General features: G+C 44.4%; 1 protein-coding gene across 1 annotated transcript; it reads right to left on the reverse strand.

Annotated features, from left to right (window-relative positions):
- Positions 1–2,334: 2,334 nt before the first annotated feature.
- On the reverse strand, positions 2,335–27,653 carry PFAS (phosphoribosylformylglycinamidine synthase). The gene is made up of 28 exons (XM_036768816.1): positions 27,567–27,653; positions 25,107–25,270; positions 20,658–20,793; positions 17,477–17,582; positions 15,926–16,115; positions 15,670–15,775; positions 14,969–15,109; positions 14,712–14,836; positions 14,364–14,492; positions 13,367–13,498; positions 12,820–12,948; positions 11,952–12,025; positions 11,715–11,871; positions 11,370–11,431; positions 10,713–10,874; positions 9,863–9,988; positions 9,536–9,667; positions 8,824–9,054; positions 8,386–8,566; positions 8,136–8,219; positions 7,559–7,714; positions 7,225–7,344; positions 6,855–7,000; positions 6,548–6,755; positions 6,292–6,383; positions 6,067–6,181; positions 4,216–4,539; positions 2,335–3,727 (listed from the first exon to the last, which is right to left on the reverse strand). The coding sequence occupies exons 2-28, from the start codon at positions 25,246–25,248 to the stop codon at positions 3,420–3,422; spliced, it is 4,014 nt and encodes a 1,337-aa protein (XP_036624711.1). The 5' UTR covers positions 25,249–25,270; positions 27,567–27,653; the 3' UTR covers positions 2,335–3,419.
- Between the last annotated feature and the right edge of the window lie 11 nt (positions 27,654–27,664).

Raw genomic sequence — 27,664 nt, forward strand, 5'->3', positions numbered from 1 at the left:
TAGAGGAGACAGAAGAGAAGCAGCCAGTAGAAGACAGGGAGAGAGAAGTGAGTGGGGATGATGAGGCAATCCGCTAGAGAAGATGGGAAGATCACTAGTGTATGTAGGAGAGTGCGCCTTGGGAAGAAGGGCCGTTTCTTCATGAGAGACAGGGTGATGGTCTAGTGTGGGAAGACAAACGAGTGACGCAAGATGAGGGGGAGGGGAGAAGAGCTCTTGGCAAACGGCCTCGATTTTTTCAATGTAATATTAAGGCGAGGTTCTCGGTGTGTTTTGGGGGCGGGGTGTTGCCGTGGGAAGTTCGAGGAGGGATAAAAAGATCTGGAAGAGCTGTTACGTCAATTAGAAGGATTGTGGAAGTGTAGGATTGTTTAGCGGCAGTGAGGGCCTAGTTGAGGTCATGTGACAAATTTGTAGGGGACCCAGTCAGCGGGGTTGTGACTTTCTCCAGCTTCACTCTGAAGCACGTGAGTAGGAGGGAAGGCATTTTCTTGTCACTTTTTGCTTTGGACTCTTGTTAGGGGAGGGGAAAGCTGAGAGGGAAGGATAACTTGTCCAGCTTCAGCTTTTTCTAGTTGTCCATATCCTTTGTCCTTCCCTCCTCCTCTCCTACAAGTGGAAGAGAGGAAAAAGGAGGACAGGATAGAGGTTCATAATAACCCTATCCGAATGTGAACAAATTGTTCCTAAAATGAAAACAGAATCTCAGTGTGTTGGGATTTATGGGGTGTGGGCCGCATGTTTAAAAGAAACACAAAGATTTACAGTTAAAATGAGAAGATGAAGCAAAAATCTGTTATGTTTCAGCTGAACTAAAAAAAAAAAGCATGGGTACCAATCATTTCAGATGTTACAGTAAATATAGATGTAACACTGACTACTCTGGCTCCCACTGCCAGAAGGCCAGGTAGGTGAGATTTCACTCTTCCCCAATGGTCCTCTGATACTTATGTGGATTTGGGGTCTAGGTTCTCTGCCATTGACTCCAGCTTCCATAGATGGTGCTCCCTTGAGGGTAGAGGGGCTCCCTTGTACTCTAGTTCTATTTAACCCCTGGATAGTCAAATGAGCTTTGACAAAGCAGTATTTACTTCAGAAAGTATGATCACACATTTATTCCCAGCTCATGGGCCCCCTTATACCACTTCAGTCTCTGTGGAGGGGAAGATTAGGTTCATAGCTTAGCTCAGTTCCTAAAGAGCAGAGGGCCCCTTCCTCCTCCCTGCCCCCCTCCCCACCCAGACTAATTCCTGAGGGGAGCCAGACACCCTGACTTCTCAGGACTCCTGTTCTGGTCCAGCTGGCTGCACTACCTTGTCTGTAATCCTGGCCCCAAGGTCACTCAAACACCCCAGGCTAATGGAGATCACCTCCAGCACCTGAGACAGGACACAGAACAGAAACAAGAACTTCCAGTTCCATTTCTGGAGGGTGCAGGGAAGTCTTCCTTTCATCACTTTAGTTCATGGCACCCATGGTATGAGTGAACTGTGACCTACACCTTCTGGATGCAGAAAAGAGCACGAGAGAGGGGAGGAAAAGAGGAATGGATTGGTTCAATCTTCCCAGTTTTAGATACAAGAAGCCAATCAACGAGGATACCTCCAGCCATGTGGTAGGGCACAGACCAGCCTAGGTTACATAGATAAGATAGAGATGAGCAGGGAAATTCCATTTTGTTTAAAGGCACCATAGACTTAAGAGATCTGTCCAGCTGTCCATTCAGATACTCTGGATCCGGGACAAGGTGTCATAAAAATAAGTCCTTTTGGGGTCTGTCTTCCCTTTTTTCTATCCCCTGTTCCAAACACGCTGGAGAATGAATGAGTTGAGAGTAAGTGTACTAATGGAAAATGACAGAATATTGTCAGTTGTTCTGAAGAGTCTTTAAAAAGACTGGAATGGAGAGCTTGGTGGCCCAGGAGAAACTGCTGGGCAAGGATCACCTAGTGGGGCTGAAACCCCGTCAGATGCAGAGAAACTAGGACAACTCCACAGTGGAGGAGGTGGTCCAGCAGGTGCAGGAGTTACTTGGGAGAAGCATCCTGGGGCTTTCTTGTGCTCTCATGCCATTTGAACAAATATTTCTTGAGCACTTGCATGCAAGGATTGAGGGACTAAAACCACCACAGCCACTGCTGTGCAGAAAGACCTGGAGGAAAAGGCTCAGGTCCCCTGAGCCCACACAATGATCCACATTCTACTCCTACCATCTCTCTCAACCTTCCTCTACCGCTCCATTGCTAGAGAAATCCTTAAGGATGCGCTAATGGAAATTCACCCATTCCCCTAGTCTTTGGCCACTGATTCAGTAAACATTAAGGGTCTGTTAAGTACTCTGCACAGGGGAAAGTTTATTGGAGGATGAGGAACAACACTGGTGACTATCATATACAATATTATATACATGGACCATTAGAGAGGTGCCAAAGTTTGTACCCACTGGGAGTATCAAAGATGGTCTGAGTCTGGTACTCCGATTAGGTTAAGGTACTGATTTTTTTTACAAGGTCAAAGAAGTATTTAAGCGCCTGTTACATGCTAAAATCTTGCCTCACATTCTGTTTGATCCTGGACAAGTCATTTGTGTCTATTTCAGTTTCCTCATCTGTGAAGGAAGTATAAAAACTGACATCCTAGGGTTCTATGTACATATACACACGTGTATAAATATCCATACTTATGCATACATAAACACACATATTTGAGACAACCTGGGACTTTGGGACGGGAGTAGCATCATGGAGAAGCAGTTAAGTATCCTGACTAGGAAAGTACAGGTTTCTATCTTCCTTAGGGCAATATGTATGTAACAGGTATCATTATCAGAAGAGGATAAACAGGTTGGCTAATATGGCAGAAAAGGAAAATGACAAATATTGGAGGGAATGCGGAAAAATTGGGACATGCTGGAGAACAATTTGGAACAGGCTATAAACTAGTCCAACAGGCTATAAAACTGTACGTGGCCTTTAACCCAGCTGTACCACTGCTATATATCCTAAAGAGATCAAAGAAAGAGGAAAAGGATCTATTTCTACACAGATATTTATAGCAGCTCTTTTTATGGTGGTAAAGAATTGGCAACTGGGAATATGCCCATCAATTGAAGAATGGCTGAACAAACTATGGCATACAATGTAATGGAATATTATTGTGCTATAAGAAATGACAAGGGGGATGGTTTCAGAGAAACATGGGAAGACTTATATGAACTGATGCAAAGTGAAATGAGCAGAACCAGGGCATTGTACACACTAACAGAAATATCATACAATGACCAACTGTGAATGACTTAGCTAGCCTCAGCAATACAATGATCCATGAAAATCCCAAAGGATTTATGAAAAATGTTATCCATCTCTAGAGAAAGAACTAATAGAGTCTGAATGCAGATTGAAGCACACTTTTTTTGGTCCTCAACATCCTTCTTGGCACCAGCGTCGAGCATTAGTGAAAAGTTGGAGCCACGGTGAAGTAGACAGACTATCAAACGGAGGAGGTCGCCATGCCCACTGCCAGGGCCGCACAGTTCTCTCAGGGTGGGGCATGAGTGCCAGATGGCGGCCATCCTGGGAGCAGACACCAGCCACACCACCTGGAGAGCCATTAGGATTCAAAGGGTAGTGATCAGTAGGGTTCCCATCATCATCCACCCAATGGAGTGGGATCAAACCCTTTGCTTCCAGCTGAGCCTGGAGTCCAGGGGATGAGAAAGCCATATACCCTGTGGAAATGAGGGGGCAAGTGTCAATACAAAGCTCTGTCATCCACTGATTCTCTTGCACTAAAATCAGCTTCCCTATCTTGGAAGCTGCATGCTCCTGTGTCCTGGGAATCCAATCTCTCCCTGCCCCACCTCTGGGGCCTCTCCATGCTCGGCCCTCTGCCCTCCCAGCTCCTTCCTTTTTTAGTATTTTTCCCCAGTCCACCTTCCATCTTCGGCCTCCCTTTCTCAATACTGACAAGCCCTTCTGCCGTGGTTCTCATCTTTCTACCAGCCCTTCACCTTCTCCCTCTCCTCTTCTGCCCCTCCCCATCCCTATCCTGCGCTTACTCTTTTGTCTGTGCTGATACTCCGTCCCCATCGTATGCCTAGATCTCCACTTTCTACCGATCCTAATCCTCACTTCCTGGGGTGTCCCCTGTCCCAACATCTTCATTCTCCCCTCTTATAACCCACCCTATGTACCACTCACTTCTGATTACTTTTACCTTCTCCATGAGCACTCCATATTGGCAGTATTCCACCCTCCATTCCTCGAAGCATCAGGGCCGGCCCAGGCCCCACACGCACTGTAGCCCATCTTGACTCGAAGCGACCAGAAATGTTAGACCGAAGGAGAAGGCCAGGCTGGGTCGGAGAAGTATTAGGGGTAGGGTCCTTTTCATCCTCATTAGGGTCTCCCCCAACCCAGCCAAGTAGAGCTAAGAGCTGGCAGCCATTACACACCCCCAGGCTAAAGGTATCAGTTCGCCTACGAAAGCGTTGCAACTCTGTGCTTGCACAGACATTGAATGTCACAGCTGCTGCCCAGCCTGGGGATGGAGAGTGAGAAAGACAAGCGTTAGGGAAGGAGATGGAAGCTTTGCATAAGAAATATTCATGCCTGCTGATTGTCAAGCTCATAGTAATAAAATTTTTTTAAAGAAAAAGTTTTTGAACAAAGTAAATGTAACCAAGATTAGAAGGAAAACAGAAAACTGGGAAACAATTTTTACAGCAATTATCTTGGATAAAAGTCTCCTTTCTCAAATATATAGAAAACTGATGTACATTTATAAGAACTTGTAAGAATTTATAAGTCATTCCCCAATTGATAAATGGTCAAAGGATATGAACAGAAAGTTTTCAGATAAAGAAATCAAAGCTAAAGCTCTAAATCACTACTGATTAGAGAAAAGCAAATTAAAGCAACTCTGAGGTACCACCTCACACCTGTCAGATTGGCTATTATGACAGAAAAGAGAAATGACAAATGTTGGAGGAGAAATGTGGAAAATCAGGGACACTAATGCACTGTTGGTAGAGTTGTGAACCGATCCAACCATTATGGAGGGCAATTTGAGACTATGCCCCAAAGGCTAGATGTAGCAGCTCTTTTTTGTAGTGGTAAAGAATTAGAAATATAGGTGATGCCCATCAATTGGGGAATGGCTGAACAAGCTGTTGGAATATGACTGTAGTGGAATGTTACTGTGCTATAAGAAATGATGAGCAGGCTGATTTCAGAAAAACCTGGAAACCTGATGCAAAGTGAAGTGAGCAGAACCAGAACACTGTATACAGTAACAGTGATACTGTACAGTGATCAATGGTGAATGACTTAACTATTCTCAGCAATACAAAGGTCCAAGACAATCCCAAAGGACCCATGATGAAAAATACCATCCCACCTCCAGAGAAAGAACTGATGGAATAGGAATGCCCATCAGAGCATACTCTTTTTCACTTTTTTATGTTTTTTTTCATTTCGGTCTGTGTCTTCTTTCACACATGACTAACAAGGTAATATGTTTTACATGATTTAATATGTATAACCTATATCAAATTGCTTACCATCTTAAGAGGGGGGGAAGTGAGAGAGGGAGAAAATCTAGAACTCTAAATTTTTAAAAAAATGTTTAAAATTGTCTTTATATGTAACCAATTTCATATTATTTTTTTTAAAAAAAAAAAAGAAATATGGAAGAGCACCAGAGAACAGAAATACAGAAGGAATGTTTATGAAACAGGGAGTTTCATAAACAGGAGAAGCAGAAGAGAGGAATCTTTAGGGGGCTGGGGATGATTTAGGATTGATTTTTATTTCCAGTACATATTAAGATACTCCTATCCTGAGACTACCACCATTTACTGAGGGCAGGTAGAAGCAAAGAAATGAGTTTATCTGTCCAATGACTGTCTTCCCCTTCACCCAGCTTAAGTGGAATAAAGTTGAAGACTAATTCTGATTCCAAAGGAGACTGGATCTTTTGAGAACAGAGTAGGGCAAGAAAAAAGGACCTTTTATGTTAAAGGAACTTCAGCTGGAGATAGGGGAGGAATCTGGAATAAAAACTGACCTTTTGCAGAACCGAGGACATCTGCATAGCTGAAACCACCAACAAAGGCCACACCTTGAAATGTGTCCAGTCCAATGGCCCCAGAGCAAAGATCCTGCATTGTCATATCCCAAACCTGAAGTTGGGAGGGTAGGAGTCATATTAGAAACTGGTCTCCTAGGACTGGTACCTCTAGTTTCTAGCTCTCTCCTTTTGTGGGGTAAAGTCTTTTGTTTTTCTGCTTACCTCAAACCCAGCCATGTGGAAAGCATCTGCCATCTCTCGATCTCCATTGCTTCCTTCTTCTCGCAGTACGGCAACTCGAGGGGCAGGGCCTCCTAGGTGGAGAGGCAGAAACAATCTCAAAGATTAAGGAATCTAATCATTCACCTGTGCCCCTCGCCCCCTTCCACTTCTTCCCCAACTCCTTGAACTTAGCAGGCCAAGCATCTAGCTCTTATCCCCTAGATCTCTCTCTCTGTAGTCCTCCCTCGAATCTCACCAGGTTCACGAGGCACAGAGGTTTCAACAGGAAAAGGTGGTAAGCTGTAGCAAGGTCCTTTCCGCTCTCTCAACCCAGCTTCCTCCTCATTCACACAGCTTGGTTCAGCCTGCAACCGCTCCAACTGGAAACTTGTCTCCTCCCATAATGCTCGTAACTGCCCCACTGTCTCCTCCAAAACAACTGTTCCATTCACTGCCACCCGAACCTGGGGAGAATGGGAAGGGGAGAAAGAGAAATGGTAAAGGTCATCCTGGCCCTAAGTCCTGAGAACTCTAGCTTGCCCAGCTCCTTCCCGACTTCCTACCCTGGCATGGGGGCCATCCCCGGCTGCGCAGCCTATGGAAAAGCAGCTGAGGCCTGCATCCTGATATCTATTTTGCACCTGGGCCACATCCCGCTCTCGCACCTCGAGTACCAGACCCAGTTCCTCTGCAAACAGCACCGGCAGCACTGAAAGGAGAAGTAGGAACAAACTGCGGCAAAGGGTCAAGAGGGATGGCAGGAAACGGGGAACAGAGGGGTCAGCTGAACATGGGATACCTGAGAAGGAAACGGAGGTTGGGCCATTTAGACGCTCCAATTCCATGAAACATGAGAAACATCAGTCTAAGTGACAGAGAAGGGAAGTGGGAAGAGGAGAGTTGGCTTAAACTTTAGACACTTGAGTCTCTCACCATCAGCCCCAGGAAAGGGCAGATCCACTTCTATCCCACAATTTCCGGCAAATGCCATCTCCAGAATGCAAGTAATGAGACCTCCATCACTGACATCATGGCCAGAACTTAGCAGATGGTCTGAAGAAGAAAGAGTAAGAGGTCATCAGTCTTAGGCTCCTTTGGTTTCTTTCCACACCTCACCTTCACAGAGAAAAAGTCAGGCAGAGACAGACTAGGAGAGATAGAACAAGAAAGAGGTTAACAGACAGACCCCTAGAGTGGTAAGTGTCCCTCCTCTCATCCTCATTAAACTATGGCCAGTCCCTCTGTGCTGTCCCTGTGACTCACTCACCTTTCAGCAGCCCCTGGGTAACATTGAAGGCCCAAACAAGATTCTCAGGAACATCCAAATCGGGAGGCTCTGTCCCAAGCTGGGAGAAGCACTGAGCCAGGGCTGTGCCCCCCAGTCGGTGCTGCCCAGGGCTCAGAGGCACATATAAGAGATGTCCTGAAAAATTAAGGAAGCTTGAGGGCAGGAAACAAGAGAAAACCAGATAGGGAGAGGGACGGGAAGCTGGACTTGCGACTTCATTTGTATAGAAAACTGCCAAATGAGGATGTTCCCTTTACCAATGCAGGTCAACATCTCTGCAACCTAGGGTCTTAGAGAGTTGCCTAGAACACTGAGAGTTAAGTGACCTGCCCAGGGTCACACAGCCATGTATTCTATGTACTGAGCCATGCAGCTCTGAACTCACTATCTTTAACACAGGAAAATACTACCTGCACATAGGAGGATCCCCCAAAGACCACAACTCTCAGCATGCACCAGCCTCCCTTCCCTATTTTCCAGGTGTGTAAGCCAAGGATTGTTGAAAGGAGAAGGGTGGCCTGCCTGACCTCTGATTTCTCAGGAAAGGGAGTGATACCTTGCCCTCCAGGGTTCTTGAGGTCTGGGGTCACAGTGGCCATTATGTCAGGACAAACAGCATAGGCTGAAATGACTAGAGATCCTAGGATAAGAAAAGAAGACATAGATCATAGATGACATGAGTTCAGCCTCTCACACTGACCCCTCCCTCCACCCGGCGTTCATTACAAGGCCTTCTCTGTTTTATTTACTTTCCTGGCTTTCCAGCTCTTTCCCTCCATTATCCTATTAAGGTCATCCCATCTCACCAGGAGCCCTCACGGTTTCATTTCCAACACGAGCAGCCATGCTAAGTGAGTCCTTGCCACCATCCACTGCCACCCCCAGGGCACGCATGACAGCCACCATGGCCACACAAGCGTCCACCAGAGTTACTCCGTCCCCAGGGAGCTTAGCTGGCCACATCCAGTTTCCACTGCATTTCACATCCTGAGTGAGACAAGGAATGACACATGAGGGTTAGAGAAAACTGGGATGTGAGAGAAGAGTAAAAAGGAGGTAAGCTGGGAAACTGGAATCTGTAGGGAAACACCAAGTAGGGGGCTGAAATGCCAAAGAAGTGAAGGCTAGAGAGGTGACAAATGAGGCAAGGGAAACAGAGGGCATGGGGAAGATGCAGAGGTAAAAGGTTATGGGACTGGGATGGTCAGAGCAGTATGGGGATTGGGGCGGGGCTGGAACCTCACCCGTAAATCAGTGATCTGTGCAAACACCAGGTTGGTGAGGGCTTCAGCCACAGCCAGGCGAGCAGCCGCCCCGGGGTCCAGCAGGCTCTTTATCGGCTGTTCTCCTAGGGCTGTGGCTGCCCCCACCAGTTCCCCATGACTCAAGGCCACCACTGCGACATCGGCTAGAGGTGTGTGGAGTGGCCCCACACACTGCTGTTGAGCCACCAGCCCTCCCACTGACCGGTCCACCTGTGGGATGAGCGTTCAGGCATTGAGACACAACAGTGAGACACACCCAGGAAGACACAGCAGTGATTCAGGAGGGGTGAGGAGAAGAAAGGAATTATGTAGTCCTGAAGAGAGTAGAGAATGTGAGATGTCTTCAAAGGGGGCAGGCAGAGAGAACTAGCAACAGAGGTCCCCAGCCCCAAGAGGGAGTGGGCAGGGAAGAAGAAATGACCCCAACTCAACTGGCACAACCCCCATTCAAATCCCAGGCGTTTGAAGCCTAAGACAACACTTAGTCATGTGGGCCCTAAGGGTGAGGTGGAAGAATTTGAGAGACTGTCCTCTGGTAAAATTCCACCATGACTCCCCTCTTCATCTACCCAAATCTTGCCTATCTTGTCCCCTCCCCCTGGGCTGGAAGGGGAACTGGGCAAAGCTCACAGTTGTCTTGTACTGAGGCCTCTTTGAAGATAAGCCCTGAAATGGGGGGAGAAAGAAGTACCTTGTTAGTTAAGTAGCGCTTGCTGGCCACAGCAGGCAGCCGCAGGACCCGATCAAGAGCCTGAAGGACACTTAACCCAGGGGGCAAAACCAGGGGCTGCAGGACGCAGGGGATTCTCTCAAGGAAGAAATCCTGGAAGAGAAATACAGAGTAGTGGAGGTCCCGAGGTCAGGAAGTCAGGCAGAGACTCAAAAACACAAGGGGAGGGCCAGATGGGGGTGAGAAGGGAGGCTGGGGCTATAAAGGGTTAGGAGGCCAGAGGTTCGACAGGCATGGAAGCAGCCTCAGAGATTTCTGGGCGCTACGCTCAGTGTCCAGTCTCAGCACCTTCCTGGGCATCTTCCCCAGCACCCAGTCCAGTTTCAAGTCCACAGGGGTTGAGGGAAGAGCAGAGGGCCCATCTCCACGATCCTGTTTGCCCACAAGACACTTTCGGTCTTCTACTAACACGATCTGGACGGAGACAAAAAAGAGAGAAGACAAACAAACTCTACAAAGGATCACAGACTGAATTCCACCCACTGAATCCATATTCTACCGTCACCCGTTCTACTCTTTGCTCCCCGCACACTTACATACAACTCTATCCCGAACACATTCCCACCTAATACTTGCTAGCACGCAAAGAGCCACACGTTTGTTATCTCACTTGATCCTCACAGCCGCTCTCTGAGGTAAGTCCTATTGCTATCATCCCTATTTTACAGAGAAGGAAAATGAAACTGAGAAGTGAAGTGTCTCAGGCAGGATCTGAACTCAGGTCTTCCTGACTTCAGGTCCAACACTCTTCCCCCACCTCCTTCTGATCCAGCTGCTGCAGCTGTCACTATGCCTCTTCTTTTAGGTCACGTTATTCAGTCGTTTTAATTGTGTCCCATTCTTCACGAGCCCTCTGGGGGTTTCCTTGGCAAAGATGCTGGGGTGGTTAGCCATTTCCTTCTCCAGCTTATTTTACAGATAAGGAAACTGAGGCAAACAAGGTTCAGTGACTTGCCCAAGGTCACACAGCGAATAAGTGTCTGTGGCCTGATTTGAACTCAGGTCTTCCTGACTCCAACCCTGGCACACTATCCACTGTGCCACTCAGCTGCCCTTGTTCTAGGAAGACCCATCCTTCCTTGCAAGCAGTTCTCCCCTGTCCCGTTCATCCCCATTCCTGGTCGTCTAGGCTTCTCACCCGTCCATCTCCTGTGATGGTTCCGACGTAGCAGACAGGACATCGTTCTCGAGAGCAGACTTGGTTCATGAAATCCCGATGAGAAGATCTCATCAGCAGGGCATTTGACTCCTGGTACTCGGCGCCCCAGATTTCCAGGGCATTCACTGTTGGGTCTCCCAACTATAAAACCACATTGGAGGAGACAGGAGGAGGAAAGATAAAAGACGGCCAGGCAGCCCTTGAGAGCTAAATGAGAATGGACTTTAATAAGTCAGGAAGGTGGATAAGGGTTGTTTCTTCTCTGCCTCCCTCAGGTTTCTTTCTTTCTTTCTTTCTCTCTCTCTGTTTCTTTCCTTCTTTCCTTCCTTTTTTCTTTCTTTTTGCAGGGGGGAAGGCAGGGCAATTGGGGTGAAGTGACTTGCCCAAGGTCACACAGCTAGTAAGTGTGTCAAGTGTCTGAGGCCGGATTTGAACTCAGGTCCTCCTCACTCCAGGGCCAGTGCTCTACACTGTGCCACCTAGCTGCCCCAACCTAAACTTTTTAACCTAAGCTCAGATTTCTTGCAATTCCTGGGGGTAGGGACCTGGAACAACTGTAGCGAATGTGTATGGCACAGCAATGGGACTTCGAATTTCTTCAAGGCACAACATGGAACAGGGTGTGGCCTGACATACCTGAAAACGGCTGGTGTAGATTCTGGCTCCAGCTGGATCACTCAGCTCCTTCAGGACATTCCCTAGGAGAAGAGGTCAGAGAGGCACTCAGTACAAAGATCCTCAGACGGAGAGGTCTCAACGTCAGATCTAATTTTACTTACCTAACCTTACTCTGGGAGGTGGGGGGAGTCTCTGGAGGGGAAGCCCTTAATTTCAATTTTTCCCTGCTCATTTTCACCCTCCCTACCTTTCCCACCTACTACCATAGTTGCTGTTCCTAGAAGTTCCTCCCTAACCCTGCCTAGGGGAGTTGTGTTGGGAAAAAGGGCTCTGGGCTCCACAGTCCATCCCACAGCTCCTCACCATTGCCACCAGCTCCTTGATCGTGAATGCTGCAGATAGGATTCCCTCCAGGTGCCTCCACACAGGCCCGGATTACCCGGTTCACTTTCTGTTCCATCTCAGGATCACCCCGTTGCACTGCCCCAAAATCCAGGTCACTAGCATTGTCTCCCTGAACCTATTTGGGAACAGAGCCAAAGATCTTACTCCCTGCGCACCCTGGCATCCAGCCCACAGCTTTCGCCTTCTTCTACTCACCTGGATGGATGAAGCTGCTCCACCTCCAAGCCCAATCCTATAGACAGGCCCCCCAACTTTCACAACCTCCATGCCTGTGAAGAAGAGAAGTGAGATAAGCTGGAGTTAGAGAATGGAGAGGTACAACAAGAGCCTGTCAAGATGGGGTCTCCAAGGCAAACCCCTTCCTCCAGCCCAGGAACAAAGGAGAAGGCAGCTAAGATTATAGGCTAGAAAAGGACGAGGGTAAGTAATAAGTGCTTATTAAAAACTAATTATTCATGTTTTACATAACTGAATATGTATAACCTTTATCAAATTGCTTGCCTTCTCAATAAGGGGGGAGGACAGTGAGGGTAGGAGACAATTTCTAACTCAAAACTGTAAAAAAAAAAAAAAAAAGACAAATTGTTTTTACATGTAATTGGGAAAAAATAAAATACTGTAAAAAATTTTTAAAACTTTTTCTTTTTTGGTGGTGGACACCTATACCTGTGATTTTATCAGCATAGGAAACTCACAGTAAGAAATATCCTCAACCAATGCAGACCAGCCCTTTCTCTTCAACTTATGGTCATAGAGAGGTTAAATGCCATTATGTTAGAGGAAAGACTTGAACCCAGTTCATTCTAGCTCCAAGGCCAGCTCTCTACCACTACACAATGTTGCCCCTTCACTGACTTAATAGAGGAAAAGGAAAGAACGGGAGGAGGAAGAGAATATGTAATGAAAGTGGAATCTTGCCACGAGAGTAGAACAGCAGAGGGTAAGAGAAGATAAGTCCCCCTGCCTCTTAGACCTTGGACAGGAAGCTAACTGGGGATGTGGAATCTTTTCTTCCCTAAGACCTGTACTCTACAGAGGCAGAGATAATCGAGAAGGACCTCACCTTGTTCAGGGGCTTCCTTCTTCACGTGCTCAGCATTTATGGATCCAATACCACCAGTAAACATGATTGGCTTGATCCATTCCCGCCGCTGCCCATCTGGGAGACAGAGCCCCAGGGATCGGGCAAAGCCTGGATAGAAGAGACATCCAAAGGAGAGTAAAGACTTTGCAGCTTCCATACTCTTCTTGAGGATATACAGGGATCATGGTACAATGGAAGCCACGCTGGTCACTGAATCAGTTAGGCTGGGGCTTCATTTCTTCCTCTAATTATTCATTAGCTATATGCCCTAGGACCAGTCACTTAACCTTGCTTAAGGCTCTTACCTCATCTGTCCTGTGCTGTGGGGTGGCTGGGAGGATCAAATAAAAAAAGCATGGAAAATACACTGTGAACCTTAAAGTGCCATATACATTCTAGCATTCAGTCCACTTCTAAGAGGGCCGGCTCTTCCCCTCCAAGACCTAGGGATCTAGCTCCCTCACTTCACCCTACACTTATTTGAGGGGCCCAGATGATGAATAAGACCCCTGCCCATCAGCCTTACCTGCCAGTATTGGTTCCCCAAACTTGTTCCCATAGTCAGAAGCCCCATTGCTTGCTTCAACTGCAACTTCAAGAGGATGGGCGAAGTTCCTCGGATACTGGAAGTTTGGATCTTCCCAGGGTAAACTATAGCCTGGGAGAGTTATAGGGAATATAGAAGATACCTATGAGACCTAAGCAGAGGCTTCCTGTCATGGAAACACTGTGAGAATCAGCTGGGTTAGTGAGATCCACCACTATATCTCAGATATCTCAGACCATTTGTAGGCTTTATGGGCCACTTGTAGAGCCTGGCTGATTGAAAAGGGTAGGAAAGGGATAGGGATATCAATTGCAGTGCTGAAACCCTAGCCTCACCCCAATCTCTCCAGAAGCACTTGCTAAGTTGTTTGTACTTCATTGTCAAAGAGGACCATGACATCAGGAAGGTGATGTCTTAACTTGCGAATTGGATTTAAGTGAGGGAGGGCTGTGCAAATCATCAGCCTCACTTTCTCCTCTGGAGCCATCTGGGTCCAGGGGCAAGATGTAGATCAGGATGACTGCAGACGGCCCCACCTTCGCTATGAATGTACGTTTGGAAGAGGAATTACAAATCACAATTTTCTCAGTATGAGAATTCTCCTATTTCAAAGAGAATATGGATTTGAGCCACAGGCTGTCAATGTAATACAGGGTGTTTCCAAAATCTTGATGCAATCTTAAGCTGTTAGAACTTTAATGTTAGTACATAATATATAATAAAATATTAATTTTATAGTAGCTTTAATAGTTTAGAAGGGCACTAAGACTTCTGGGACACTCTGTATTACCAAACTACACTATCCTCTTAAGAATAAGCACCACCACCAACTGAAAGCCCATCCACTACAGGACCTTCCAATGAAGCCTGGTAGGGAACAAGTCATTCCCTTCTGCTAAAGGAAGCAGAGCATCCTCTTGCCTACCAGAACAGATGATCTACTAAATACAATAAGAGACTTTTATCTAGAAGAGACCTGGGATGTGCAGATTGCCAAAGCAGTAGCCGGCAGTGCCAGCCACGACGTGGGCCCCTTGGCCTGCACACTGTACGTCTCGAATCCGGCCTCCAGTTCCTGTGGTAGCACCGCTGAAAGGAGCAACACCTAGCGCATGGAAGAGATGAAGAGGAGATGTGGAGACCAGCACGGAAACAGACAAGGCCCTTCAGCAGACTGTGAATCCTCTTCTCCTTATACAGTTTTTGTTCCCTTTAGGAAATAATACACCCCCAAACCACAGTCCTCCCCCCAACTCCTGCTTCTGTCTCAAGGACTCAGAACCCCACATCCCCAAGGCTTTCCACACCCGGACTCCCTGCTCACCAGTGGGGAAATTGTGAGTCTCTGCTGTGAAGATGACATGTTTTATCCCCGTCTGCTCCCGGAAACGGCTCGACCTGGAAGGGTCCTCAGGGCACAGCAACTCTACTTCTTGGCCCTGGATAGCACTGACAATACAGGAAGCATCAGGCACAGCCCTTACCTGGGTGCTGGGACAAAGGCATCTATTTGTCCCAAACAAAGCCTCAGGTCCCCCTGCTCAGTGGGAACTCCTGGTTTTCCCCAGTCTTGGCCCTTACCTGCTGTTGTCACAAAATTTAATGACATTGTTGGGGTTAGAGGTTGCCTGGGTACTCATTATGGCATCAAACAACGAATGCTCCAGCTCTTTCCCATCAACCCAAAGTCGACCCTTGAAGAACCAATGTCGGCTATGTTCACTAGAGGAGGACAGACACACAGGGAAGAATTATGTCGAGAGGATGAGTGATACAATGAGGAATCTGAACAACCTGCCAGCTCTTTTCAATTCCAGTCTTTAACAAGGTCTCATTATCTAATGTGAAATTTGATACATCCCATCGGCCAAACCGACTAAAGGGGTTAAACACCAAACATGGGGTTTTTTTGGTTTGTTATTTTGGATTATACGTATCAACTCTACCACCACCACCTCCAATCCCCAATTTAATACTTCTTCAATGTTTATACTGAAAAATATCTTTTTGATAAGGATATCCCTCCTCTAGTGAAGAGAGCTCATCCATACCTTCTCAGAGGTACCATTCTTGTGGGGCTTATTCCCCCAGATGCACTATTGGTACAAACTGAGAGGGGCTTCTCATAGGAAGGCTTCTCTCTAAGGGTACAGCCCCTCAACATCAAGAACTCAGAAGTGAAGCAACAACACTAGACAAAAGCTCAAAAAGGAAACCCAAGCCACTGATAAACCAAACCCTGCCTCTCCCTTACAAATCACGAGTGTCCCAAACCATTTCACCTATTGGACTGAGCCAGGTCAAAGGCCTCTACTATGCTGGGGTTACGTTTCAGCTCCTGAAAGCGACGGGTATAAAAATCCAGGTCCCAGGAGTCCATGGCCAAACCTAAGGATCAGATCACAGGCTGCTAACCCCTGGAGCCCAAACCTTCCTGCCCACCCTCCCCAGGTATCTCATTCTTCTCCTCCTCTCTCTCTGGTCCCCACTGGTACCCCTGGGTTTCCCCAATGCCCAGGTCCCATCCAGGATACAAACCTAGCTCTTTGTTGGCCTTCTCCAGAGCAGTTCTTCCCTCGGCCAGGATGTCAATGAGACCACTGCAGGAGGTAGGGGGATTCCCTGTAGGGAAGCTCTGGATAGGCTTGGGGAAGCATTGCTCCGTCATCTGATCATGGATAGTGGCTAAAGCAATAGCTTTCTCCTCAGCTGAGGGGGCCGAGGTAAACTGAAGGGAGAATCAAGGAGAGAACAGGATAAACAATGAGGGGCTAAGAAGAATATGGAACACATTACCTATCAGACTTGTGGATAAGAGAAGAATTTGTGAATAAACAAGAGATAGAGTATTGTGAGAGGTAAAATGGATAATTTTGATTACATTAAATTAAAAAGGTTTTGCACAAATAAAACCAATGTAGCATGATTAGAAAGCAGAAAATGTGTTTGTGTGTGGGGATTTTATAGACAAGTTTCTCAGATAAAGTTTGTTAAATTTATAAGAATACGAACACTCCCCAATTGATAAATGGTCAAAGGACGTGACCAGGCAGTTTTTGGATGAAAAAAATCAAAGATATATACTCATATGAATAATGCTCTAAATCATTATTGATTAGAGAAATGAAAATTAAAACTTTGAGATATCGCACACCTATCAGATAGGCGAAAATGAAAGAAAAGGAAAATGACAAATGTTGGCAGGGATATAGAAAAATTGGGACACTGGTACACTGGTGGTGGAACTATGAACCAATCCAACAATTTTGGAAAGCAATCTGGAATTACGCCCAAAGAGTTATAAACCTTTGACCTAGCAACATCACTTTAGGTCTGTTTCCCAAGGTGATCAGGGAAAAAGGAAAAAAACTTACATGTTCTAAAATATTTATAGCAACTCTTTTTTGTGGTGGCACAGAACTGGAGATTGAGGGGGCTCCTATCACCTGGGGAATGGCTAAACAAGCTGTGGCATATGATTATGATGGAACGCTGCTGTGCTGTAAGGAATGACGAGCGGCTGATTTGAGAAAAACGTGGAAAGACTTGCACAAAAGAATGAAGAGTGAAATGAGCAGAACCAAGAGAACACTGGACACACTAACAGCAATATTGTTCAGAGAACAACTGTGAACAACTCAGTTATTCTGAGTAATACAAATACTCAAATCAACTACAAAGGATCTATGAAGTAAGATCGACCTCCAGAGAAAAAACTGGTAAACGGAAGTATGCATAGAATGGTTTACACACACACATACACACACACACACGTATGTGTCAGTGCAGAGCAGGGAGGGAGGGAGACAGTTCAGAGCTTAAATTGTAACCAAAAAAATTTAATTTAATTTAAAAAATGAAACAATGAGAATGAAACAGAAAGAGACACACACCCAGAGACCAAGCAAAAGTCAGAAGGGAAGACAAATTAATAGCAGAGCCTATACCCTCTCACCTCAACCCTTTCATGCCAGGCTCTCTCCCTACTACACCAAATTATTTCAATAACTTTGTTTATATTACCCTCATAACTCTCCTTCCCCAACTTCCCTGCCACTAGTCCTTTGTCCAAAGCCACTACTTTCTTACGGTGAGCCGGTAGCGTCGAGTTGTCTCCACTCGATCCACAGCCCTCAGCCCAGCTGCCCAGCACACAGACACAATGTTGGTAGAGGCTGGGCTAGAAAAGTTCAACCTAGGAGAAGTTGAGAAAAGACAAAGAAGCAATACTGACATCAAGTATCTCTGGGTTCCCATAAGGAATCTAGGACCTTTCCAAGAAGGATGCTTTACCTCTACAAGTCAACATGAGAATTTCCTGACCTTTGTCATCACCACCTTTAGAGTTTATTCAAGCATCATCATAAATACTTCAGACATACACAGTAAAGTTATATTCCAATACATAATCTATTTAGGGCTAAAAATTCATAAATATAATCTGATCTTCTCCAAAACCAAATCCCATCCTCCCTTGTATCAGATTAGACACTTCCCATGATTCCCTGGGAGTCAAAGTCAAAAATAAGCTGATTATTTCTTAAAACCCATATACCAAAAGCATGATTAAAAATGATCTGGATAGGCAATGCCAAGGTTATCAAGAGAGGTAGGAATATGACACAAAGAGGAAAGTCCCTACACACCACTCCCCCCTTGCCTGACTGCCCATCCCTTCCCCAGGACAATTATATTTTACTATCCACACCAGTATCTTTGCCAAGAAAACCCCAAATGGGGTCACAAAGAGTCAGATACGACTGAACGACAACAAAATCTTTAATTCAGGCTCTCATGAGCTCAGAGATGTTGATCACTGTATAGAAGCCATGTGCCAAGTCTTCATTTCATTATTCATTTTTTAACTCATCTCTGAACCCCAGTCCACCCCTGCACACACACACACCTCACTTTGCACCCCTCTGTTCCAGCTAAAATCACTGACAGAAATTATTCTGTTAGCTCAGACAGGACCTTTCATAGTTGGTAGAACCCTTATCACTTCAGGCAAGACACTTCATTGTCAGTCCACCAGAGATGATCATACATTGGAAACCAATCCACACTAACCAAACTCATAAGCAAATTATACATAAACTGGAATGCTAATTCATTCTTTTCAAATGGTACAGAGTATTCCCTCCAGGTAGGATTAATGGACTATAAGATCTTCCCCATCCATTAATAGGACTATGTGACCACGTGTTCCCTTTTTTTACTTGGAACAGGGGCTGTGTTCCCAAGTCTAAAGGTACACAGGTATTTCAACTACAGATGTCTTGCTGCTTTGAGCTCTAGTCCAGTTCACCACTGTGATACACCCTGAGTTACATAGAGCCCATTGGGGGAGAAACTTGCAACTTGCTTAAGGGAAAGCTTGCTTACAGAGGCTTGCTTGAAGGAAGGCTTTCAAACCTTTTGGTACTAAGCAAATTACGGGGGTTGTGATGCCTTCTGGATCTGAGCCTAGTAGCTGAAAGTGTATATACATTCTGAGGTGAGATTTTGCTTTGGGGACTCACTTCTGGGAAAAATGTTTGCCTGAGGTCTTTGTGATTTAGCCAGACAAGGCTCTGGGTAGCTGCTGTTAAGGAGCCAGCCCAGCCCCACTACTCCTTGTGAACCCACATGTTGGTGCTCCCGGTCTAGTGATGTATTACTGTGTAAAGACAATTGGAACCCTGTCTATTGGATCTCTGTGCTAATTTCTCTCTGCTTGTATCCTCTCCATGTCCAGGGTGCTGACCTTTCTGTTGAACTAGTGAATGACCTTTACCTTCTTTACTTACATATTTTTAATTAAAATAAGATTATTAACCCCTTTGAAGCTATCTTTCCTTTAGAAAAGCAGATCAAAGAACCTGTGCTGGCAGGCCATCAGGAGTGTGCTAAGGTGCTTGCCAATACAACAGGTCACTTGGAGCCAAATCACAGATCAGAAGGCTATTTGGCAAAGTGAGCTGGATATTACTAATAGCTTAATCTACCAAGCAATGCTAGGATCTAAAAAATGCCTCTGTCTGGAACGTCTGTCATCATTAGAACTAGAGTATCCAGTGTTAGAAGACTATTGATAATATCTTACATTGCCTTTTCTTATTCTAGATTCCACACAGACCATTTCTCCTCTGTTAATAACATTACAATGAGCAGGCATACAATTGAATATATCACTGCTTAGTGACGTATCATCTTGACTATTTCAGACTAATGTTTTATATGCACACACACACGTACACAAACGTGTTGTTGTGCAGCCATTTTTCAGTTGTGCCTGACTCTTCATGACTTCATTTGGGGTTTTCTTGGCAAAGACACTGCAGTGGTTTGCCATTTCCTTCTCCAGCTCCAGATAAGGAAACTGAGACAAACAGGGTTAAGTGACTTGCTCAGGCCCACAGCTAGTAAATGACTGAGGTTATATTTGAACTCAGGTCTTCCTGACTCCAAGCCTGGTGCACTATCCACTGGGCCACCTAGCTGCCCACACAAATACATACAGGCATGTACACACGCATATGTCTCCCTGAGGATCCTGAAGCATGTAAATTCCTTGAGGATAGGAGACTGTTTTACTCTTGTCTTTATATCCTCGGCACTTAAGCACAATTTCTGGTACATAATAAGCACCTGATCTTGACAAATCAACGCTCCCCTCAGGAGTCCCGCTAAGACATATACAGTCTGAGATGTAACACATTTATGGGACATCTGATAACGGGTTACTTCTGAGAACTAGACTTTCAGTCAGATCTGGATTATAACCCAGAGTCCTACAGCTACCATATGCTAGTTGGAAAAGTCATTTAACTTCTCTGAGACTCAATTTCCTCATCTCTAAAATAAGGGTATTTTTGTTAGAATCCAGTCAGCTAGCAAGGGTAAAGCACCAATGTAAATGTCAGCTATTATTATGTTCCATCTTGTCAGACTGAATTTTAGGAGACACCTTCTGATGACCCCAATACTAGGATACCTGGGTGGCAGCGTTCAATGTTGGTACAAGTGGTATTTCAACTGTACAATGCCACTCCTTCGTAGTGAGTTTGTTTCATTTTTGTCTTTGTATTTTCAGTGCCTATTTCTACACCTTGCACGGAGCAAGCATTTAAAAAATATTTGATGAATTTAACCTATTATTCCCTAACTACTCCTGGCCCACCATTTCTGAAAGACTGATGATCTCTGGTCTAAAGTTAAGGAGGGTGAAAGCTGATAGAGGGCAGGATAATTTACAGAAGAGAGGATTTTACACAAGGGATAAACTCACCTGGGTCCCACCTCAAGCAGTAAGTCATTAGGGCCCGGCAAAAGCCAGGATTCCCTTGCCACATCACCTGACTCCAAGGGACATCCAAATAGCCATTCCAGCTTCTTCGTCTCCTGGGGGCTTGGAAGGGACTCAGCTATGGAAGAGGTAAAGAAGGTAAGGACTCAAGCAGGCCACTGACCCTTAGTCCCTGGCACTTCCTCAATACATGCGACATCATAATTTCCAATTTTGTGTTTAATTCTTTTTTTTTTGAGGGGGGAAGGCAGGGCAATTAAGGTTAAGTGACTTGCCCGAAGTCACATAGCTAGTAAGTGTGTCAAGTGTCTGAGGCTGAATTTGAATTCAGATCCTCCTGACTCCAGGGCCGGTGTTCTATTCACTGCACCACCTAGCTGCCCCCTGTTTAATTCTTAATAGTGAGAATTTTCTTGCTAAATGTTACAACATAAAACATCAAAACCAAACTTTAGTTGGAAGACTTTGTAAAAGCTCCTCAGGGCAGCCCTTCAAAATTAATAAAAAGGATTCAGATTTGTTATTTCAATGGCACAGGAAACTACAGGATGAAGAAACTTGTAACAATGCAGCCAGCTCTGCACCTCAGTCTTAGAGAATAAGTCACAGAGCCCAAAGAGATACAACTGCCAAGGGCCAAATGTCAGTTTACTCAATCCTGCATGTATGAGGACCTACACATTTCCACTGTCATTCCTATTCCGACTTTTTATTCATACTGTAAATGAAAACTTGGCTAAGAAAGTCCAGTCCCAATTTTATCTATTCTACTGGTACTATGCTTTGGCTGTTTTGTTTGCATAGCTGTATTTTATTGCCTGCCTTCCTGAGAAACCACTGAATACAGCTGACAGAGTAACAAGGAGGATAATGTGGTTTTATAATCATAAGCCAAATTTTTGTTGCTTAATGTTCCCAGCAGTTTATTAGAAACAACTGTGATACGTGAAGCTCACACAGTGAATAATCCATGCAAATGTTCTATACAGAAAATATTTTTAAAGTGAATGTCATTTTTTTTAAATTTAGTTTTCAGCATTGATTTTCACAAGAGTTTGAATTACAAATTTTCTCCCCATTTCTACCCTCCCCCCCACTCCAAGATGGCGTATATTCTGGTTGCCCTGTTCTCCAGTCAGCCCTCCCTTCTGTCACCCCACTCCCCTCCTATCCCCTTTTCCTTTCCTTTCTTGTAGGGCAAGATAAATTTCTACACCCCATTGCCTGTGTATCTTATTTTCTAGTTGCATGCAAAAACTTTTTTTTTGTTTTTGAACATCTGTTTTTAAAACTTTGAGTTCCAAATTCTCTCCCCTCTTCCCTTCCCACCCACCCTCCTTAAGAAGTCAAGCAATTCAACATAGGCCACATGCATATCATTATGTATAACCCTTCCACAATACTCATGTTGTGAAAGACTAACTATATTTTGCTCCTTCCTAACCTATCCCCCTTTATTGAATTTTCTCCCTTGGCCCTGTCCCCTTTCGAAAGTGTTTGTTTTTAATTACCTCCACCCCTATCTGCCCTCTCTTCTATCATCTCCCCTTTTTTTTAATCTTCTTCCTCCTTTTTTCCTGTGGGGTAAGATACCCAAATGAGTATGTATGGTATTCCCTCCTCAGGTCAAATTTGATGAGAGCAAGATTCAAAGTGAATGTCACTTTTGAAAGCAAGTGAAATTGTACAGAAAAAGCAAATAAAACTCCCCAACTTAAAAAAAAAAAAGCCACAGAGTGGGGGTAAGAATTCACTATTTAACAAAAACTTCTAGGAAAACTGAAAAGCAGTGTGGCAGAAATTAGGTAGAGACCAGCATCTCCCACTATATAACAAGATAACCTCCAAACAGAGCTATGACATAGATGTAGAAAGTGACATCACAGGCAAACTGGAAGAACAAGCAGTAAGTTACCTTTCAGATCTATGGACAGAAATATGATATGGATATATATGAAGAGCTCATGATTAAACATATGACAGAGAGGATCACCCAAGTTAAAATGGCCAATTCCGATTATATAAAATTAATGAGTTTTTACACAAACAAATCTAATACAGTTAAAATTAGAAGGGAAAAAAATCTTTACATCAACTTTCTCTAATAAGGATCTCATATCCAGGACATGATTCAAATTTATAAAACTAAAAACCATTTCCCAATAGATAAATGGTTAATGGATATTAACCATTAACAGGCAGTTGTCAAAGTTGTCAAAGAAAGAAATCCAAGTTATAGACAACAATATAAAACAATGCTCCAAATCACTGATAATTAGAAAAATGCAAATTGAAGCATCTTAAGACTCCACTTTATAGCCATCAGACTGGCAAAGATAATAAAAGAAGAAAATGACAAATGGTGGAATAACTATGGGAAATCAGACACTGGTTCAACTGATGGTGGAGCTAAAACTGATCTAAACCATTCTGGAAAGAAATCTGAACTATGCCCCAAAAGTTACCAACCTATTCACAGCTTTTGACCTAGTTATACTGCTGCTGGCCTATATCCCTGAAAAGATCAAAGAAAAAGCATCACTATGTATAAAAATATGTACAGCAACTCTTTTAGTAGTAGCCAATCTGATAGGTGTAAGATGATATCTCAGTTGTTTTAATTTGCATTTCTCTAATTAACAATGATTTAGAGCAGAGGTTCCCAAACTTATTTGGCCCTTTTCAAAAAAAAAAATTACTCTGCACCCCTCTGGAAATCTACTTTTTTTAACCCTTTAATGGTTTTTCTTTAATTTGCATGATTTAAATAATATTTTTTTAAATGACACATCTTAAATTTAATAATTTATTGTAAATTTACAAATATTGTAAATTTCTTCCCTGCATTGAAATTTTGATTATGCAATATTGCATCATGTAACCTTATAGTATCATATTGTAAACAAGTCATTACACACACATATTCCTGACACTTCCACATGCTCACCTGCCAACACTTGCTTGTCAAGACCTCTGTGTGTGTGTGGGGGGGGAGCGGAGTGGAGGTGGAGCTTGACCACAGATCAGTTATAACTTGCATTTGGCGTGTTTATTTGGAAAACAATGTAATCACTAGGACTTTAACTTTGTTACACAACAGATGGAACACTATAAACGGTTTTTCAAAATTTTCTTCTCTTCTTTCCTTATGCTTCCACTGCTCCCTTATTTTTATTCCACACCCCACCAATTACACCTGAGGCTACCACTGCCCCTCCCTGAATCATTCCAGCGCCCCCCAGGGGGCACTATCGCCCACTTCGGAAACCTGTGAACAGCATTTTTTCATATGACTATATATATAGCTTTGATTTCTTCATCCAAAACCTGCCTGTTATATATCCTTTGACCATTTATCAATTGGGGAACATTCATATTCTTATAAATTTGAGAAAATTCTCTATACTTGAGACATGAGACCTTTATCTGAGAAACTCTATAAAAATTTTCTGCTTTCCTTCTAATCTTGCTACATTGGTTTTATTTGTGAAAACCTTTTTAATTTAATGTAATCAAAATTATCCATTTTATATCTCATGATATAACATCTTGTTTCTTCATAAATTCTTTTCCTATCCATAAGTATGATAGGTAATATGGTCCATACTTTTCCAATTTACTTATATATCCCTTTATATGCAGGTCATATATACATTTTGATCTTGGTAAATGGTAGAAAATATTGATCTATACCCAATTTGTGCTATACTGCTTTCCAGTTTTCCCAACAATTTTTATCAAATACTGCATTCTCATCCCAAAAGCATATGTCTTTACGTTGTCCAACACAAGGTTACTATAATCATTTACTACTGTGTATTCCTCAATCTATTTCTTTATCGATTTCCTCCTCTGTTCCATTCACTCACCTTTCTATTTCTTAGCCAGTAACAAATGGTTTTAATACTTACTGCCATACTCAGTTTAAGATCTGGTTGGTACTTTGAAATCTTGTCCCTTTACATTTTTTTCATTAACTCCTTTGTTATTCTTGACCTTATGTTCTTCCAAATGAATTGCTGCTGCTATTGTTGATCAACAGGAGGGGCCAACAAGGAAGGGAGATAACAAATACTTGCAAAAATATTTTTTAAAAAAGCCCTAGAATCTGTTTTTTAACTGGACTGGGCATTGGTATGGTTGGCTCTCTCCAGAATTAGAGAATTCTTGCTATCTTTAACACCCATAGGATGATTTCTTTTCAATCATCTGGGTACCTGGGTTCAAGACTTAATTCTACAACTTTCTACCTGTTTGACCTGAATCATTCTCTAGTTTGGTTTCCTCACCTGTAAAATGAGAGGGGTGGGCTAGATGACCTTTAAGATCTCTTCCAGTTCTAAGTCCATAATCCTTTCATCCTGACCCAGGTCCCCCAAACTCTCAGCGCCACACCCCGCAACAACCCAGGCAAGCATCCAGATCCTTTACCTGTCCAGTTCACATTGTAACACAGCTCTGTCTCTATACCCTGTAGCTCAGTCAGCTTCCCCTTGAGTTTCCTCTGGGTGTGCCCGGAGGCTGCTCCCTCATGACCGGAAGAATGGACATAGAAGCGAAGCACCTGGGACATCTGCACAGGTATGTCTGAAAATCTGTAACAAAGCAAAAATTGTATAAAATTGATTTCCCCCCCCCCACACACACACATTAATAATGTCTTTTAAAAATTGGGCCTCAAATTCCTCAAGGAAAAGTTTCAGAAGCAGAGAGGTTGAATGAGTAGTGCTGGCATTACAGCAGGGGGTCAGGGAACAGGGCTGGAATTTTAAGAAATTTAAGAAATTTAAGGTTTGAGGAGCAAGGTCCCTTTTCCACCCACATCCAAAGGAATCCATGCTATTAAATGCTCTGGGGGAAAGACTAAAGGTCAGGGAGACACAATTAACTTGAGAAACAGAGCTCCCACGGGGAGTGCTGCCATGTTTTCAAGCCAGAAGCCTTAATAGATATTGCCACAGAAACACTGCCTTTATTCCTTGCTCAAAGACCTTCACTGATTCCCCAATCTCCTCTGCCTGTTGTTTTCTACTCCTCAACTTGAGAACTCTGCTCCAGTCAAGCTGTCATCCTAACTTCTCTGTGCTGCTACTCCCACCTAGAAGGCGATCTTCTCCCCAAGCATCAAATGCTATCCCATCCTTCAAAGCCCCACTGTCAGTACCACCTCCTGCTGATCACCCCAAACCTAGCCATTGTGGTGGGAGCTTCCCATCTAGCACCAAATACCTGCATTGGGCATTTATTACACACTTTTATAGAATCACAGATTCTGAGCTAGGAGGGATCTACTTCAGAGGGCATCTAATCCACTCCTCTTCATTTTAATGATGGGGAAATGACTTGTTCAAAGTCCTATTAGTAGTTAAATGGCAAAGTCAAGATTTAAACCCCAAATCAGGGCTCTTTCCACTGTAGAAACTTCTCATGTGTTTTTCACTTACTGAAATAAACTAAGCTCTTAGAGAACATGGGAAGGGGACTGCAGACATGGAACACTGCATACACTATTAGAATTGGCTGCTAAGTTGGTTAATTTTTCTTGACGTGTTTTTCCTCCCTCTTTGTTACAAAAATTGGTTCTGGAGGGAGGAGATGATAGAGAAAAGGAAGGGTAACTTTTAGCAATGAGTGAGGTTAAACAAAAGATCAATAAACATTTTTTAAAGGAATATCCTATTGTCTTGTAAATGTTTGTTTTTATCTCCCACTGCTTTTTTTTAGTGCTAAAAGAGATATTTTAAGTGTGGTGATAACACTGGATTTGGAGTCAGAAGACAAGGATTTGAATCCTAATTCTGTAGTTTTCTACCTGTGTGGTCTTGGGCAAGACACTTAATCCATCAACATGTTCCTCTGAGACGGATGGATTCCATGAGCTCTAAAAGATGCTTCCAACCCTAAATCTGTTACGTATCCTATAGTGGCGATCCTTTCCTGAGAAAGGACACAAATCCTCTAGGTCTTAGTAGTGAATTTGCTATAGCTAAAAATGCATCACCCAGAAGCCAGCTTCCAAGTTTAGGTAGTTTGGTCCTGGGACAATAGATACAAAGGCCACTGATGGGACCCCTCATTGTTTCAACGTGTCCTTTCTTATTTTTCACAGAGCCCACTGGATAACCATTACATAGACGAGTTCACAGGCATCCTTTTTCTACTTAAGAATTTTCTGTGCCTCTTTACTACCTTAAAATAGTTCATAGTAATTACTAGCATTTATAGGCTTTTAATATTTGCAACGTGCTTTAACTGAATGCTATCTCACTTTAACCTCCCCAACAACCCTGGGAAGGTAGGTGCTGCTATTATCTTCTAGTGCCACGATCGCCAAGTTTATGCCTTTCTATCTTTTCCACGTTGCCTCCGCTCCGTGACACATCCTGCACTCCCATGAAATTCTGCAACTCACTGCCCCGCTCCGCGTTCACTTACAGAGCCTTGAAGGCCCCCTCCAAGACGACCCTCCCTAAATCTACCACGGGACCCAGCGTAGTTCTATCCTGCCTTTCCCTCACGCGCGTTATCGCATCCTGTCTAGCGGCGGAAGACTACGAACGTGAGAGTAACGAGTAAGAAGGTACACGTCCATAACCCTCTCATCCTCTTAGGGCCAAGTACACACCTAGGAACGGAAGCCTGCCCCCTCCCCAGCATAGGTGAGCACATGGGCCGAAAGGGCTAGGCGCCTGCGCACTCAGCGGAACCGGCAGGGTCGAACACGTGGGCCAAAGGGGCCGGGCAAAGTTGGCGGGTATAGGGTTAGGCGCCCCAGCTCCCCGAGACCGCCCCGGCCCCGGCATGAGCGCCGGCAGCGTGCGCCCCAGACCCGGCAGCGAGCAGGGAAAGCCTCGGGGCCGGGGAGGCGAAGGGCAGAAAGCTTTTACTCACGCCAGGTCAAAGGCAGCAAATGAGGAGAGGCGCGGGCTCCTCCACGCAGAAGCCCGTACTCGTAAGGTCCGGGTAGGGGCGGGGCTCGAGAACGGCGG

Source organism: Trichosurus vulpecula, chromosome 7, assembly GCF_011100635.1.
Source record: "Trichosurus vulpecula isolate mTriVul1 chromosome 7, mTriVul1.pri, whole genome shotgun sequence".
Classification (NCBI taxonomy): Eukaryota; Metazoa; Chordata; class Mammalia; order Diprotodontia; family Phalangeridae; genus Trichosurus; species Trichosurus vulpecula.